A 19,432-nucleotide genomic window follows, 5' to 3' on the forward strand; every position below is an offset into this window, starting at 1 on the left:
GACTCTGCTGTCTCTAAAAGTAAATGTTCGAAATTCAGTTCACAAGTCTAGAAAAAATAAATCACTAAAAAAAAATCCTCCACTTTCACAGTGGATGCACATAACTTGAATCTGTTAGTGTGGTTTTCTTGCTTTGCCTGGTCGATTGTCCCGCGTGAATAGCACAAAACTAATCTCTCAGCCTTAGGTCTTGGGGGTCTGTAAACACTATATATTTGGCTCAGACTGTGGCTCTTACTTTTATTCCGTGCAAGACATGCAGGAAATCTTTTGTCAGTTTTAGTTATTTGTTTTCCAATCGATTGTGATCAGTGTGTCCCCGAGAGTCACTTTATCTGTGTTTTAAAATGGACTTTGTGTTTTTCCTGGATTCTTCCTCAGCCTAATGCGATGTGTAATATATATACCAGATGTAACCTCTTATCTTAGAAACTATTGAAAAAAATCATGAACTCTCCTCAGACTTTTCCATAGTTTTTAGTTTTAGAGCAACTCTCAGGGCATTTACTCTTTTATTTAAAGGGCTTGACTTCTCTAAACTTTCAGGTGTAATTTCCTGCTTTCCAAGAAATCAGAGGACAAGTTGCTTGGGCAAGAACTTAAGCAGGCCATTAAGATATTCTTGCATAATATGATATTACACGACCTCTGTCTTTAAACACAAAACAGACAACATATCAGCACTTTATTGACTAACTGTACCCAATGATATAACTCAAATTGTAAGGGTTCAGGTTGCCAAGCGCTGAGAATTGAGAGGAAGAAAGATCTGTTTTTGTGTGTGTGTGCAGAGCTGTTTCTGTGTCCGAGGATAATCAGGGAGAACATTAATGGAAAAGCATGTGGGTGCTCTTTTGGTTTGGTTCTCCTCAGTGCTTCTTATCAAAGTGTTACACATGTGCACTGAATGAGTGTCAAGAGCTCATCCAGACATCCTTTATAGGAGCTGTCACGCTCCTGGATTGGGAGCTACATGGTGACTTTTAGTTGAATTATTGACCCCAAGAGAAAGAGAAATGTGTCATCTCACAGGATTCTCCAGCTACAGAGGAAATGGTCAAGTCAGCTGAATTCCAGGACTTTTTAATATGTAGCTTACTGTATGGAGTGCTCATTGAGATGATCCCTGTCTTTTATTATGCATGCATTGCACCAAGTGCCCGTCAATCTCTTCAAGATTAGCTGAGGGAAATGATCTCTTACCTTCTGAACTTCATTTTTCATAGAAGATTTCTTCATCAGGAGATTTTCATTGTTTTTTTCTGTCAAACTTTTAAAGCTCATTGTGTACACTTCTTATAGCTGGGAGTCGATGATTTCTTTCATAATTCTTTGAGTTAGGAAGATGAACAGTTGGAGTCCCTTAGAGTCAACATCAAATTAAATTGGAGGATAGAGACTGAAGCATCTTATCAAAACTGGATTTGGCTGTGAGCTGCCACAACTACAAAAGTATAAAATCAATCATGTGAAAGATTCAAATGACTTCTCCTGGCAGGAAAACTACAGGCATCACCATGAGGCTCATTATGAGTTTTGTAGTTTTGGACGACATTAACTCTGAAATTAAATGTACTTCGGTAATGGCGAATAATCACATCTAAAGTTTGAATATGTTTTCAACTTTCAAGATCACAGACGAAAAAGTCAGCTGAACTGCCAAGCTAAACTGTTCCACTGGAATTTGAGCGCAGAGGAACAGTTTTGGTGTCAGGCACAAGGTAATTGTCTTTGGCAACACTGCCAAAGAAGCAGTAATTTCAGCTGCAGTACGACTTATCAGCTTTCTGCTGATCTAGAAAGAGCTAGAAAGTCAAATTCTGTAATAATTTGTTTAACGTCAACTCATGAATACCAGCTGAACTGGGAAGGCAGTCAACAACAAAGATACACCCAAACAAATACTGTATTTCTGTGATCGTTCCAACCCTGGGGTAGTGACAATGCGTTAGAGGAAATGCAACTACTGCTTTATTCTCAGAGCAACTATAATTTTCCTTTGGCAAATATTGTGCAAGTCAGTAAGCCTGTTTGGACTCAAAGCCTCTGATGCCTCTGAAAACACAAGCCTTTGGGCTATTTTTCACATTATGACAGCTAAAGCAAGATGAGCAGTCATCATGTGTGATTCAAACATCAACTGTATCCCATGTTAGCCTAATCTCATCAGAAATCATGTAATTGGTACATTTGTCCGTGTACAAAAGGTAGTGGTGTCACAACTCATGGCTGTTGTTGTCTGCGGGGCAACATATACATGACATGATGGGAATCACAATCCATGAAGAGTAAAATGTGTGAGCCCTCACATGGATATAATTTAGAAAACCTAAACATTTGTGGGTGAGGGTGCAATATAAATGGGAGGGGAAGTAGAAAAGCGAGAGGACTGCGGAAAATATGCAGGACAAGTCCTGAACCAACAGTCTCTTGAATTACAGACCACGGGTTTGGATGTAATAAGACATACTAGCATAGTGACGTATCAAAACTGAAACGGCTTCCAAGTAGGGAACAGTGAAAGGAAAATTAGAAAAAGAAACCCAAAATGTTTGTCTTTTTTTTCCCCAAAATGAAAAATCCTTCCACAATATGTTCAGCTCATTGAAAATACTTCATGTAGGGTACTTAAAGAACAGACCTGTAGTGTATTGACTTAAATCCAGATACATTCGAAGGTGTCCGGTGCAATTTTCTGTTTGAAATTGCGAATCGACATTTCATTAACCCTTTCACACATAGTGGTAAGTACATTCATAACAGTGGCAACTAGTCAAAAAGCCATGCTCTAGCACATAGCTGGGTCTTCAAAGGGTAGTATGGACATTTGTGACTCTTTTGCTAAACTTACACTTCTTTAAAAAAAAAAAAAAAGTTAAACTTTTTGTTTCTGCCTGGAAAAAGAACAAAAACAACAAGAAAAATGATAATAATAACAAGGTAAATAAATAAAGCCGCTTTAAATTTTGAAACGCAAGATACCCATTTAGTGGTAACTTCAAAGAATATGAATATAAAGGAAAAAATGATGACTCTGCATATCATTATAGGTAAACCATTGAATGATGCATGCATGAAAGTGTTGCTCTTCTCAAATTGTAAACGTAGATTATTAAGCATTTTGTTAAAAGAAACATAGATCAAGCACAAGTGATCACTCACACTTGGGGAAAGGGTTAGGTTTAGGTTAGATAGGGTGCAGCCTATGATCAAATGTGATCGCTTTTCACACTTATGACCAGAACTCTGCCTTGAGTCTGAGGGAGGCAAGAGTTCCAAATCGAACCTGTATGATGTAACTGTGACAAGCTCTTACTGAGACTGACAGCAATCACACACATGGCTGTCAGTGTAACTGCAGTGCAGACAATAATAATGTTGATAGTTGATACTGAAATCCAGCATGGTGGGAATAGCACGAGATGAAACGGAATGATGAAAATTCCTCAGGCTACACTCTCAATGGTCTCATGAGGCTTCTCTGTCCTCCACGTTTTTCCAAATCAATAAAGTTTGGGTGCATTTTCAGGAAGGATAAAAGCGGGATTCTCCTTTGTAACATTTTGTCTTTTGTTCTTTTTAGAATGAATGGACAGAAGCAATGGACACGGGTGGCTGTTGTGGCACTCCTGGTACTCACAGTGATGGCAGCCGAAGGAGGCAAAGCAGAAAAACAAGGTGATTGTCATAAACTGTGAGCATACTTGTTTTATAATGGAGCTGCAGTTTCTGCAGAACATCCTCAAACAATAGATCAAATATTCTTTTGTTGTTGTCATTGGGCAGAACTTTAAACACAAACAAATTAGAATAAAAAAAAGATTTGAGGTTGAAATAATTGGTCTCAGGTGAGTATTTATCAGAAACAAAATGTTGTCGGAAAAAGGAAAAAAAAGGAAACACAATTTGAATTCAAGAATAAAAGGTAGTTCCACCTAACACGTTACAACTATTCAAAAAAGGTAAATACTGATACAGCTTTTGAAAACTGTACTTTCAGTATTTCTGTTATAAACATGTTCAAATATGCTTTCAAGGCCGGAGCTGTAGATGTGCAACCCAAATAAAAAAATGAAGAGACTGCTCTGAGACCTTCAACTTGACCCCTTACATGTCTAGAAGGGGTTTTTATGCGTTATAAATTCATATCATGAGTAAAATCAGTCAGCCGTACTATGGCTGGGGATTTCTGCTTTGAATCTCCGGAGCACCAACCTAGTTCCACCGAAAGGTGAGGTCAAACATATGTTCTACATAACAGTGTTTTTAAGGAACCAGTCCTGTCTACTTGTGGGGTGGGACTGTGCCGTTAATATGTCTGTCCAAATAGGAAACAATGAAACAAGAAGCCTTTCTAATACAGTTGAAAGCTATAGAAACTGAATACATTACCATTCTGATACTTCCACTTGCATTTGATCTCGTATAATTTAACTTCTTCCCTGTGAGATTCACGTTCTGGTTGAGACATTTATGGCTTGGCCTGGGCTACCCCAAGTATTAGAAGTGCTGAACTTGAGTGTGAATAACTAACCTTCAATGTCATTCAGGCCCTGTGAATTCAGAAAAATTGAAGCTCAAATTGATAATAGCTTAACTTAAATCACATCAGTATTTTGGAACCTGTACGAATACACAATATCTCAGAAAAAAAAACACTTAAAAAGGATACCTTATTCTTATTGTGTTATTATTAACACAGAGGACAAAGAAGAAGACAGTTTACATTTCAGAGAGCGTAACAACATTTTAGAGGTTGACATGTGGCAGGTTAACAGACTTCATGCACATTCAGATAAAGCTTTTTAAAATCAATTTACTCTATAAACTGTACTCTCTTTTAACTGTAGTGATTTATCTTATAGGCAAGAAGGAGCGAAAGTCTGACTGTGGGGAGTGGCAGTGGAGTGTGTGTGTAGCCAATGAGGGGGACTGTGGACTGGGCACCAGGGAGGGAACACGCACCGGCACTGACTGCAAGCAGACCATCAAGACTCAACGCTGCAAGATCCCGTGTAACTGGAAGAAGAAGTTTGGAGGTGAGAAGTGCTCACAGTAAGACTCAAGCTGTATGCATCAAATAACTGCATAAACTGGAATGTCATTGATTTATCTCATTTTAATGTAAAAATCAAACATTTTAATCTAAGTCTACCTATATACCCAGAGAATTCCTCTCCTACTACGAATGCATGATTCCTATTTGTTGCTGCGCACCTCCTCGTGACTTGTTGTGGCTCCAACAATGGCCCATTTTCAGAATAGGAATGCATAAGCGAGATAATTAGAGGTACAACAGAAACGTCTGCTGAGAATATGACACATTGTCATGGAAAACACAGAAACAATCATCTGGCGTTGTCATTACCAGCCTCAACAGTGTGGCAGGTATTGTTTTCACATAGTGAGCATGTGCACGTACATGTGTGGGTGTGCGGGCTTCAGTGGGTTTATAAAGCTCTGGATAGATTTTCTCAGGCCAGTGGTGTCACAGCTCACAAAACATAGCAGGTGTATAGCTGACACGAAGGGTGGGCTACAAAATAGGTGTGTTCTGAAAGCTCCACGGACTTGAGGCTGGTGTGATCCGGCTGCAAGACAGTCTTTAATGAGCTTTTATTTTTGGCTAGAGTCTGTGCAGTCTTTACAGCTGAAATGTCTTTCAACGGAAATCCTGGCGGACTTCTGTTCCAGTGGTAAATCTTGTCGGAGAGCCTGCTGCTGCTTTGCAATGAGCCCATCCGGAATGATAAACACACAGAAGAAATAAATGGCCCCGTTTATAAATATTACAGAAGCAAAGTTTTGGAAGAGCGACAATAAGTTTGTGAACTTTAAAACTATGTACTTCTGACTTCTTTTGAAGCACACTGGCTTTTGTCATCAACTTTCCCGGCCTTGATACCTTAGTTCACAACTTGGGTTTCCAGCCCCGCACCAAACCATTTTGCTTTATGGTTGCTTGACATTGTTGTGGACTTTTGATGGCGTCCTTGTTTCCTCTTCAACACGACAACAAATCAATGTGTATGGCTGTGCATTTGCAGGGCTCACGTAGAGATTTGTTTTCTTACTTTGGTGTTACATTCCACGACAGTAGGGGGAGCCAAAGAGTATTAATGTAGCCAAATTCTTTAGTGTTACTTTGAGTATTTTTGTAATCAAAACAATTTGTTTCAGAAAAAAAATGCAGAGAAATTACAGAAGCTAACATTAAGATCTCAGCAATCTCACCCTGTCAAGTTTTTATAACTCCGTACTCCATGGTTTTACTCAAAATATGTCCACAGACATCATGATAACACTTGCCAGGGTACTCAAAACAGCATTTGTGGTAGCTGCATCAAGAAGTCCCTCCAGGAACACAAATTACCATCATGACAACACCACATGCAGACAGACTCACGAGGTGTGAACAATACCATCAGGGTTATTGTGATAGGTAATGGATATTTGTGCTTTTGTGGTGCAACATTTGGTGCCTGCAGACAAAATAGGTGGATGTGGTGCTGCTGAACAAAATTCCTGTGCTGTTTGGTAGCATACCTCATTAAGGAACAACATTATATGCCTTTCAGTTTGTACAAATGATAAGAAACTCAAAATGATGATGTTTTCTCTGTTTGTACTTGTGAAATCACTAACAAGAAATGTCTGGCATCTCATTTGGTAAAATTGTTACATCTTATTAAACCACTAGACCTCATAAGTCCCTTTAAACAAAACCATTAGAATGACATTACTGGTAGTTTTAAGCTGACAGCCCATTTATTCTGTATTGCTTGTGAAAGCACCACACAGCTCTGCATGGAGAATAAAATCAAAAGAAGACGGCATGGTACAGAATCATTGTTATCACTGGCATAACCCAAATTAAAGGACCTCCTCTGGGGGCTGGTGAAAAAGGTCACAAGCATTCCAGCTAATTGGTTTGACTATATAAAAAGAAAAACACATTGTACGACAATAGCCGTATAACGAATAACAAATTCACAAACACAAAGCTCAAACTGATAAATGATGAGAGTGGAAAGCGGACCCTTGATTGGCATTTGTTTCGTCTGTGCTTTGCCTTTTATGACAATATGCGTAGATGGATATACAGACTATGTATGTATGATCAACATTCTGGCATCAAAGTTTTTTTTATTCTCCATTTGTAGTTTGTTTATAACTCTCAGAGTATCGACTAATCACATATGAGGAGGCTTCGGTTTCAAATGGTTGTAGGAAGAGGAAAAGGGACTGTATATTATATTGACAAGCTAATAGCTAATAGCTAACTTTTGAACTTTTCACAGTATTCACATCAAAACTTAAAAAAGATAGTTAAGATTGCCTGTATAGCCAAAACAAGTGGTGCATCTGAATGTGCCCTCTTCTCTCTGCAGTTAACTATTGGCTGATGAAAACTGGGATGTACTGTAAGTGGTGGACTATAAAATGACAAGTAAAGTTGGCCACAGCTCACTAAGGAGTGTGAGGTCATAGTGGTAGATTCCATGGGAATATTGGTAAGACCACCACTGTTAGAGAGGATGCTTTCTTTCTTATTATTTTCTTCAGACTACCATCAAATAATAGTGACAGGAGTCCTTCATAATTAAAAAGAGTATAACCCCCAAAGGTATTACGGATTTTCCAGTTACAGTTTAGTAACTCTTGAACGGAACTATTCTATTCTGTTAGTGTTCCTGTTGGAGTCTGGTGCTCACAAGTACAAAAAATGAGCCAAAGAGAGACATCAGATACATCAGCTTTGGAACAAATAACCATTGAAGATAAGCAACCTGAATATCTGGTGTAAAACTGTCCCAGTGAGCACCAGTTATGATTTCAACGTTCTAGTCAAAGCTCTAATTTAGGCATGGTCACTTTAGGCTAAATTTTGATCACATTTTGGCCACATAGCTTTTTTTATTTATTTATTTATATATCACACAAACAGCTGTAAATATGGAAAATCCCAGAAAACACTCACTGGAAAAAAAAAAAAAAGTTTTGATTGAAAATTGGTTGAATCTCAGTCAGGATGTTTTTATAGACCACTTTTCAAAGTAAGTCTCTTTTTATGTGTACTGTAAACAGTGGACTGTAAACAGTATGCTTCCTGGGTGTCACAAAGGGCGCAACTGAACACATAAATGTAAAAAAATAGCAATTATTATGTAATCTGACATGAACATGTGATGTTCTCACAAAAAAGGAGGGGAAAAATCAGATGGTAACAAGCCAAGAAAATGAGGAAGAGCCACATTGACAGGGGCTGATGGGAAACTGAGACGCAGGTGGGAACAATCAAGACAGTTACAGTTGCTGGAACAGGAAAATACAGCAAGTGAAAGAGCCTTTTATCTCATTTTCCAATTTCTACACAATAGTTTCATCTCCGTAATATACCCTCACACTTGCAATTTGAGCAGAAGTGGCGAGGCAAGGTAACCAATGTCAATTAAATGTTACACATGACACAGCTGCTTCATCAAACTATTATTCAGTTGCCTTCTATTATCCTGTTAAAGCTTATCTGCTAAAAAATAAATACGGTGATAACCTACATTTTTTATATATATTTTTTTTCGTTTATCAAGATTTGTATAGATTAAGCGCAGAACCCTGTATCATCACAGAGAAAGGCTTTTGGACTTGCTGATAACAGTCTGGCTGGTCCTTTTTGTCTTTGATTAAGAGTAAATGGTGTCCATTTAAAACAAAAAAAAACAGATCTTGAATACAGATTGGTCTTATCACAATACAATATTAACAGTGAATGTGACGGTCCATCCCAAATACGTCCGAGCCCAGAGAACTCTATGTTGACTCTGCACAAGGTCGACATAATATTTATTTTGCAGAGCAAAGTTTTATGGTATTTGTGACTGTATTTCTGTGGTGTTTGGAAAAGGTTTCCCGCGGTAACTTGTTGTCCATGAGGTTATATCAGCTCTTGGTAAATTTTTGATGCAGTTATGTCTGAGGGTTCAGAGATCATGAGTGTCCAGCTTAGACTTCCACTCTCACCCGATATGGACTGAAATTCATCCAGGTTCCTTGAATTATATTGGATTGAATTGAATTATATTATGCCCTGCTGAGGGGTGAAATATGCAAGTCACTTCGAATATTTATTTTGAAGATTGTTTTTCACACATTTGTTGACAAACCACAGATCCACTTCTTGTCTTGGCATTTGAAAGATTATTTTTGTGAACAATATTTTTGTAACAAATCTTTTTTTGCCAGGAGCCAGCAAGCCAGCAAGGAAGTCTTATATCTCAGACACAAATTACGGGTATGAAGGCACAGGGTTTTTAAAGTAGTCCGCTCAGGAAGTCCCAGAAGGATTCTTGCAACAATGGCCCTGTCACTCCCTCCGTATGCTCTCCTCACCACCTTCCTCAAACCTCTCCCCTCCCTTGATGAGCATCTTGGGATCTCAGAAGTAGTGACACAAGCTTTCATGTAAGAGGAAGCTGACAAATGATTGTCACAGCCTCAAGGGAGACCGGCCGGACTGGCAACAAAATAACACAGGAAGACCCGAGAGATGCTGGCAAAAAAATACACAAATACTTGCATGCACACACACGTTATCTTCAAACCCACTTCTATAGCCTGCACCAGCGACAGCTGCCATCTTCTAAAGCAATCCTGCATCCCCTATGATTGAGTTTAAGGTGGTTTAAATGTACTATCAGCAGCCAAGCAAGACAATTTCATGAATGTGCTTTCATTTGGAAGTACTTCCACTGCTCGACAGCTATAGATCGTATCTGTGCATTATTTCCAAGATGAAAAGCAGCCGGGTTTTTTTAGAATTCATTATTCTATTAGTAGGTTTCATCATATAGGAAATCTAAGATCAAAACTATGAGACACCATCTGTCCCTGCAAGAAACTGCATTGAGCATACTTCGCTGCAGAGAAAAGCTCCTCATAAAATCATTCTCCGGATACTGGACTGAAGAGGAGGTGACGACTGACGGCTCATCAAACAATCATTAAAAGACTGACTCACAAATCTCTTGGCTTCAGGAGCTCCTTCCAGTCACTCAGCATGTTTAAAACAAATAATCTATTATGTGTCATTGTACTAGGTTCTCTGTCTGTTTGCTTCTATTGCATTTCCCTCTAAATCCCTCACTAAACCCAGGCATGTAATTATGCATCTGATTTCTTTGTGTGCTATAGGGGAATGCAAGTATGAATTCCAGACTTGGGGTGAGTGTGACCTGGCGACAGGCAAGAAGAACAGAACGGGGATTCTGAAGAGAGCGCTCATGGATGCGATCTGCGCCACCACTGTCACAGCCATGAAGCCTTGTGGGAAAATTCCCAAGACCAAACTGCAAGGTAAACTCAAAGGTATTATTCATTGTTAAGTCAAATTTAACTCTCGCTGGACATGTCGAGCCTGTTGACAAAGCATCACTTCAACACAAGTGTGGAATGTGGGTGTCTGCCAGCCGAGAAAATCATATATTTTACTCCTCAGCTTCAGAGAGACAATCAAAGCTTGGATGAATTTTAAGATGTCGACACACAAACAAAAGACGTTCCTGTGACTAATAAATACAGCTCAGCAAGTTAATTGAAAAAAAAATGCTTTCAATTACACATTTCATAGCTATTAAAAGTTTTAACTTTTACTATACTAATTACACAGTATCGAGTTGTTTACATTAGCTGGCAGCTGTTTTCGGTTGTTTGTGGCTCTGTCGGCTTTTGTTCGGTCTCAGTAAGTAAAATGCAGCTCGATTCGGTTGCCATCATAGGTAACTGACTTGGCTGTTGCAGAATAACTTTCCTTAGCTTTGAAATCTCCTGCGTTGATAATGCTGCATGCTTTGGATCATTATCCATCTGTGCCATGAAGCACGGTCCAAACAGCTTTGCTGCACTCAAATCAGGGCAGACAGTACATCCCAGAACACTTCAGAATTCATCTAGCTGTTCCTGTGATGTTATTAAAGACACAAATGATCCAGTGCCTTTTGAAGGCATGCATGTCCATGCCATTACATTGCTTCCACATGTTTAGCAGACAATGCTGTAGCTTAGTATCATGAGGCGTTCAAAGCCCTTCTCCATTTCTTTTCTACCAGTCATTGTGGTTCAGGTTTACGATAGGTTTGTCAGTCCAAATAATGGTTTCCCTAAGCTGCTTTGGATTGATAAAATGTTTGGTGGCAGCGTGTAATGTGACTTTTTGTCCTTGAGGATTATGAATGGTTTTCACCTTGTGGTGAACCCTGTTTTTTCTGTTGCTAAGTCTTTTCCTTATGCTACACTTGGATGTTGACGTCTGCTTCCCTCAGTGCACTCTTCAAGAGGGTGCGCTCTTCAAATGTTATTTCTCAACAAAAGACACTTCATTGCCATCACTTCAGCTGTCTTACATGGACATTCAGGGCTTTTTATGTTGCTGAACTCATTGTTGCTTTTTTTCTGAAAAAAAAAGACTGTTGACTTGGTCTCTCCATATGTTACTATGGTATCTCTCTAATGGATTTGTTTTCTTTTTTGTGAGTACAGTCTGTTTCTTATGCATTGGCAGCTCCTTTGAAAATACCATACAAGTCCATCTATCTGTTTCTGTTTATTCAAAAGATGACTATTCCAGGAATAGCCCATGTCTGTCCAATAACTATATTTTTGATTCAATAATCCAATGATATTTGAGACCCTGAAAAAGATTTTCTCTCTTTTTCCAATTTGAATGTAACCCCATATTTATTATAGAACTCTAACATATTTATGCAGTATACAGCTAAACTAGCTAAAAATTGTATCGGTGTCAGATATTTCCACAACTAACTGAAGCTAACAGATTTAATATTTGCAATTTTTTTAAATTGTGAAATAAATAGTATATATATATATTGATCAATAAATATGTTGAAACTGAGAAATATCATTACTGTACTTTTGGAAAATAGATGTTTTATTTCTCCAACATCCCCAAAGCTGAGACAGAGGCATGTTTACCACCATGTTGCATCATCAGTTCTTTGTATGACACTGTAAGTATTTGGGAACTAAGACAATCCTTCATTTGTGTCAACTGTTGGATTTCAGTTACTCAGCGCGAGCTGGCTGAGCGAGCAGAGGACCCACAAAAAGCAACATAATATTGTCTGTGTACAAAGTGGTAACAGGCTGACAAGGCCCTGCTCGGAGCCTACGGGTTGGTGACAAAGCCACCTTGAAACTTTTACCCAAAGAATCAGTTTACATTAGTCAAGGTCACACAAGTAAGTCCTACTCAGGAGGCATGAGATGTGGTTCGCAGTTTAAAACATTATGTACACTTTCATCAACCATTAAAGCATAAAAGTAAAGGGGAAACATATGCTGGGCTGAGGCTCTTTGGTGGGATGACGCCAGTGAGCAGAGAGGGGTCGGACTCATGTGAGCGTGTTCAGATTGGAGCAGACATCATTCACAACTTCTAATAAACCACAACATCCTCATGAGGTTAACATTTTGTCACTTCCTACTTGCATTAGGCAATAAAGTTGCTTGGTTACGGTTTGAAAACAACCGTGAGTGTGGCTGAAATGTAATGCATATTCTTCAAATGCAACTATGGGTCACGTGTACCCACATGAGAAAAAGACCCGCGGGGTCATAATTTGGAAAGAGAACAGTATCTTGATTCCTGCATGGAGATAGTTTTGGATTTTCTTTTAGCTTTACACTAAAAAGAAACAGGCCCTCTTTTTAACAACACAAATATTGAAGGAATCAAGACACCATCATTAAATCTTTGTATATTCCAAAAAAAAAATGGAAACGCTATCCCAGACAAAGTCTTTTATGCGTGTTGTTAAAGGACTTAGCAATACAAGACAGATTTGTGGAAACATGCCATCCTTGAACCCTAAATGCAATACACAGGCCTTTTTGGGGATGAGGAATCACATGTTGTTCTAATGGTTTGGATCAAAAGCCTGTCAGGTCTTTCTAAACAGTCTCAGGGAATGTTAGATCACTTGGTTTCTTAATTAATTATAGCTGAAGGGATGTTTACCACTTCGGTGTCTCTGTTTCTTCTGCCAAACTGCTGAACTTCCTGCTGACACCCTTGTAAATTTTGTGCTGTTCAGGATCTTTTTTTTTTTCCACCTTTATACAACACAGGCCAAGAACATAAAATAGAAAGGAAATTAATTTTCATTTTGAATGAATTACCGTCAGTATACCATCACTATATATATAAGGGAAGGGTCTTCTGTCATCTTTGGGATAAATACTAAGCAATTTGAAGATATATTCATCTTCTCCTTTTGTATGTCTCACTCTGATTGCACCTTTGCTAAATCTAACAAACCTTTGCAAATGATTTAATCTCAGGTAGTGTCATCTTTGATTTGCTTTTGTATTCAAAAAGGGAGGCAAATCCTTTTATTTAAATAAGAAGAAGAGGCAGTGAGTGACAGGATTAAAGTGGGGCTACTTAGTTCACTATTGAAGTCACTATTCATCTATGATTACAGGATTTAGCTTTCATCAGCCATGCCAAAGTCACTGAATATATATATATATATATATAATAAAACTGGCAGCTATCAGAAAACTTGAGAAGCAACAAGTAGTGACCAAACAGGAGAAATTTAAACATGTGGGCACACAGAATATATTACTGTCAGCAGATGGACTTGAATAAAACTGTTAGAAGTTTACAATTCTCTGCAAGGGACTCAAGGACTGTTGTTATTTTGCAAACAAGGATGTAAATGAAGAACTGTGAATGTCCCATTGTCCAAACAGAATTATGAGTGCAAAACTGTTGCCAAGGGCTATAAACTGTTGCATTATCATGCTCAGCATATGACATATGTGCACACAAGCTTTGTACATAGGGTTTGTCTAACCTCACAGTTACTTTATCAAACATCCACAATCACCCAGGGCTCATAATTATGAAGATAAGATAATGCCAGTGTTAATGCAAATGTTTGCAGTGCTGTGAACTGTTGCACACCTGTACGCTCCACTCTTTGTTTAAAGATCTTTATGCTGAACTCTGTTTGACACCGTTAAGATCAGTTGAATTTTTCACTTAGGAGCACATCATTAATGCATTGTGAGGGGAAGTTTCGTGAGGAACTCTGATGCACTTGCCATCTGTGATGCTCCCCTTTGCAGGATATGCAACAATATGGTACAGGATGCCACTGTTGGAATATATGAGCCTGTAAAGAAGTTTATAGTTCAAAGATGTTGTAATGTAAACGCATCCTCCAAAAAATGGAATTTGATTTGAGGAAACGTACAATTATAACACAAAACATAGATGATATACTTGTTTTTTTCTTGTTTTTAATTAATTGGCTTTCACATCATATAAAATCAATACACTGTGTATTTCTGCAAATTTATTTATGCAAATCTGTGGATATTTAATTGAATAATGCTTCATTTGCATGTTTCTGGGTAAACTATGAACATGGCAACAATAAAGCTTTCAGTTAAAGTTAAAATCACAGAAGAGGATGTCTTCTGCATTGATTTGTGACTCCAAGGGTCCCGACTAAACAGCAGCATGTGAAATCTTGGGAGTGAAAATAGCCTCAAAGCTCTGCTCAAGAAATGTATTTTACTGCTTAACTTGAAAGATGTTTTTGTAATATCGCTTCATCCATCCATTTATCCATTTAAAATTGGAGGTAAACACAGCAATGTCACCCTCTGGTTTGTTTTGAAGCCTCAAGTTTGTCATGTAGACATGAGCATCTTGGGTTTTTACAGAAAGAAGTGAGGTGTAAAGGAAGGATCTGATTGAGATTGTCCATTGCACTACAGTTATAACACTTGACTACCACTCAAATCTACAATAATCCATAATTGAAGCTCTGACACCATACAGTTTTCTCGAGAGGGGGAATTTTCCAGTAGAAATCAAAAACACTTTAGTCCCATTCAAAATGATTTTCTTTTGCGTTTTAACATGGACGTTAATGGGGTTTGACCCTGTGGTGGAGGGGTGTGGTTTTGGCTCAGCTGTCAGGCAGAGAGGTGGAACAGAGATTTGGGGAAACGGTGAAGTGAGAGTCTGATTAGCACAGCTGTATCTCATCGCTAATCTGTCTCGCTCTTTATCTGCAGTAGTGCAATGAGGTGCTCGAGGGCCTGACAGGCACAGCCAGTCACAGTCAAACCTGGGAAGAACGATGGGTGCCAAGTGGCACCAGCCTTTGTGCATCTACCATCAAATACCTTGTATGAGTGATGCCAGTGGCTCAGTGGCAAAATATCCCTGAGTTATGAGAGTTATGTACATTGATGTACAGGCTAGCTGAGAATAAAGGTTCTGAAAAAAACTTTGTCGCTGTGTCTGTGCTGTCAGAGGGAGAACTCACAGTATCTGGTCCATTTCTGCAACCCCCTCTTGGAGCCAGCCTGAAGTGGCCACTGAGGGAAACATAGTATTTGGCACCCCTACATTGGCTTCACTTTGCTTAATCCACCCATCTCTCTGTCCACCTTGTACTTTTTAATCTTTGCTTTACTGAGATTATGGGCTCCTATATTGACATATGTGAAAGCGTAATGTGGACAGGTAAACAATCTATCCTTGCTACTCTCACAGTGACACCTATAATGACTTTAATAGGCCTGCATGTCTTTGCATGGAAGATCTATAAGTGAGCATACTTATGGATGAGTTTTCCTAAATTCAATACTGAAGTCTAAGTGCAGAATACTGCTGCTGACAATTTTTTCATGTGAAAAAATATTAATAAAGATGTCAAATTGAATTTGATTTGCAACCTTGCACGTTGCACTGCATACCTGTTTGTCACCTCTATTGAAGGCTGGCTGCATAGATGCAGCGTGACAGTCAGAGGTGTGAGAGCTTAGGGCAAAAGAGGAGCAAAGCGGGGGTGACAGTGGTCCAGAGGAAAGGAATCAGTTGGTAGGTGAGCCTGGCTATCTGAGAGAAGTGTGATTTCCTGTGTCTGCCAGTTGGAAGATAAGCCCTGAGAAGCAGAAGAGTTACCAGGAAAAAGAAAGGGGGTCCTATGCACAATGAAGTGTGTATGGGAGGGGGAATTGTGTATGCTTCTTTCCGCATGTCAGGGGATGGCAGAGATACAGTCCACAGCAGCTGGATCAGAAGGTTTATAGAAAAAATACAAAAATGTTTGGCTTCAGAGTGACTGAGATGACGAGAGGAGAGGCCATCTAACCCTCTGCTGGGCACAGAGATCTGCCCATCCTCATCTGCAATTCTGAACAGCAGCCTTGGGTTTGGGAGATAGGTTTCCCATGACTGCAGCAGGTTGCTGTGATGGTGGTAGCGTCTGTCATTTGCAGATTCTGGAGGAAACAATGCTTAGAGGCCCCAAGGGAGCAACTGAGATCCAGAGTTGCGTGTCTTTGCTGTCTAGTCCAGGTGAAACACAGACCCCGCGGAGCGAAAGAGAGAACAAAGAGTGACAGAAATGAAACATTATGAATGCCTGTAGAAATCTCAAGGTCCCCACCTTTTTTCTTTCAGCAGAACAGGGTAGTGCAAGAGGGAATCAGGTGATGTCTAGGTTAAACAAAAGGCTTTTGGATTTCAGTACTTTTTAAAAATATAATTCTGGCATCTTCAATTTCGTTTGTAGTACATTTACTTTTGCCACAGTTTATGGACAGAAAGGTGTCTAATATATTCAAATCAAAGGCATTCACTGCTTGTCTGCAGTGTCTGCCTTAAAAAGGGAACAAGCCATAGCTGTTAAAACTGTCAAGCGGAGATAAAAAGGTTTCGGAGAAATAAAGCTTCAGTTGGTCATGAAACAATAGGAAATGAAGAGGTAGAGGGGAATGGATTTATTTCACTGTTGCAGGGACTCAACATAGAGATGAATGTATTATATGGTCAATTTTGGTTTGACCATCTTCATTATTCTTTTGCCTGGACCCTTATACCCATCCATGTCATTTAAGTAGTCTTGAGGAATAGTTCTTCAGGCTTCTTGAAGGATATTCCAGAAATGGGTATAGGAAATTGCCTTGTTGGTGTAAAATGACTGTCTCAAAGTGTATTACTGTTTTTATTTACATTTCTTTGTAGATACAATGAAAAGAAATGGGAACAAACTGTCTTTTTATGACAAGCTGCTAGTAACAACGTGCTTAAAGAAACTATTAGGTACTAGGTGCAAGGAGTGGACTGAATGAGTGAAAAAGCAGCCAATCTCAAAAGCTGTCAGAGAGCCTGGATAACTACAGCTCAAGACCATATTAAAATATTACAAGAAAACTGGCTTCTAGGAAGCAAAATATAAAGAAATGAGGGACAGACTGAATTTTGCTCACAGGAGAATTAAGCTGGAAGCAGCAACAGCTTGATTACCAGCATGTGTCAGATGCAATGAGTAGCAGTGTCATTCAAGGTGCAAATGCAGCAGGAAGTACTTCAGCCTAGTATGAGAGTCCATATCTCATATGGCGCAGAGGGAAAGAGTGTGACAGTGAATCCCTTTCATACAAGTCTCTCTTCAGGTAGCAGAATATGTTGACACAAAACATCAGGGGGAGAATAGGAAATAGAACATTGAAACAAATGAAAACAAGCAATCAAATGGAAAGGAGGAGCAATTTCCGTATTTACATGGGTGAGAGCACTTTACGAATCAAAATTTTTCTCCCTACGGAAGGTTGGCAGCTGACAAGAAGAGATTTCCAAGAAGATTTCCTCCTAGCGCACGCTGAGAATGTTAAATGGTTGAAACCAAATGGAAATCTCACTGACAGAGCACAACTTGTTGCACTTCAGTACTACTTGCCAGCTTGTTATTAATGGATTTGCATGTAGTGGAGGCCTCCTTTTAAGATAATCCCTTCATATTAAAATGAATGCATTAAAGCATTTATTTATTATCACTATACTTCTTAATATGTTTTAGCTATAACTCTAAAAGGCCTTAATGAATACAGGGTGACTTATTTCAAACATCTGTCAACTATGTAGACCAGGTTTAGCGAACAATAATGATGTAAGTTCTAAAATTTGTAGTAACAAAATGCTGTAGGAACTTCTTTTTGGATCATATATGTGGTTTAAACTAAAGGGGATGTGGATTAGTCAGGCTGACATCTCTGTTCAGTGTGTTTTCAGACAGAAAGCTTGGCTTAGTAACACCAAGTATGTAAGACATACAAGTATTCTGTGGATTTGTGAAAACGGTGAAATTGTGAGCACCAAACCATCCTTTTATGTGTTGTTAGGCCTTTTGTACAACAGTCATTTTAACCTCAGCTAAAGCCAAGATTAAATGAAGAAAGAGCTGGATTGGCTCTAGCCATAAGTAACAAAAGTGTGACCATAAAGCTCATCACTAAGCAATTTGCATGCTGTTTGTTCAGCCAGTGTTCTTCGTCTTTGTTCTCAGTCAGCTTGCTACTGGAGTTAGATTCTAATTCTGTACATGGATACAAAAGAGGTATTGATTGCTTCCCATAATGGAAAACAGCACTTAGCTTGTTTGTACCCATTAATCTGTTGAAACAAATGAAAAAAAAAGAGATTCTTTAGTGTGTTAAAAAGTATCAGTTTGATTACATCCAATCTAATCTAATGTGTCTGGTAAATATAGTGGTGTTTATGAATCTTTTACAGTTTTCTATATTTCTGATTAAAAATTAACTAAAACAAACTTTTTACACAGATGCAGCTAGTTTGGCTGTTAACCTGCAAACCCTATCAAACAACTAAGAACTATGAAGGAAGTTTTACATACATGAGTAGCAGAAGCAAGTGAACCTTTGTTTTGAGATCTGCTGTGAAACCCTTGTTAGTAGCCTTAAATTATACATATTCAAACTTTTAAGGGAAGTTTTTTTCAAGCCTGACATGGAAACGTAGTAGTCGTGAAATTGACAAGAAAATACACAATACATTGTGGGTTCATATAGTCTTAAAATTGAATAAATCTAAAGATTCATGTTAGAATAAGTAAAGAATTCAGTTATATTCAGAATACAGTTCCATCATCTAATGCATCCCAACATTTTCTGACGTGGGGTTATCTCTTTTGTTGTGGCTGAGGAAGACAAAATAGTCCGAGATCCTCTTGTTGCATGAAACCAATACCAGGAAACTAAAACTGAATGATGAACTATTTTCATTCCTCTGTGCTTCTCCTCCAACGACATGCTAAAATGTCTTCTGTAAAATTGTCTGTCTCTCCAATGTTTACCTCTTTGGAACTATAACATCTGCCTACACGTAAACCAACTTTCAGAGAGTAAAAAGAAGATGAACGACCTGACTGAGAAACAGACGAGCAGACACAGCACACGCACATGGCAGACAAAAAAAACAGGTTGATAGTCCAACAAACTGACTGCCAGAAGCTTGCTGGCCATACAGGTTGTTCTGTAACTGTTTACTAGAGCAGAGAGGTCATAAAGCAGAAAGGGAAGACATGCA

The 19,432-nt window shown here is 38.8% G+C and overlaps 1 protein-coding gene across 2 annotated transcripts in view; it reads left to right on the forward strand.

Annotated features, from left to right (window-relative positions):
• ptn (pleiotrophin) overlaps positions 1-19,432 on the forward strand; it is a 44,249-nt gene that overhangs the window by 23,717 nt on the left and 1,100 nt on the right. Inside the window, exons 2-4 of one of the 2 annotated variants that reach the window (XM_072377514.1) lie at positions 3,584-3,678; positions 4,866-5,039; positions 10,192-10,365. In XM_072377514.1, coding sequence (XP_072233615.1) covers positions 3,585-3,678; positions 4,866-5,039; positions 10,192-10,365 — 442 coding nt within the window. In that variant the 5' untranslated portion in view covers position 3,584. The remainder of the gene's footprint in view (positions 1-3,583; positions 3,679-4,865; positions 5,040-10,191; positions 10,366-19,432) is intronic. The other variant, XM_072377515.1, reaches the window with a different exon arrangement.

This window comes from Leuresthes tenuis, unplaced genomic scaffold, assembly GCF_036924035.1.
Source record: "Leuresthes tenuis unplaced genomic scaffold, fLeuTen1.0.hap1 SCAF_23, whole genome shotgun sequence".
Taxonomy (NCBI): domain Eukaryota; kingdom Metazoa; phylum Chordata; class Actinopteri; order Atheriniformes; family Atherinopsidae; genus Leuresthes; species Leuresthes tenuis.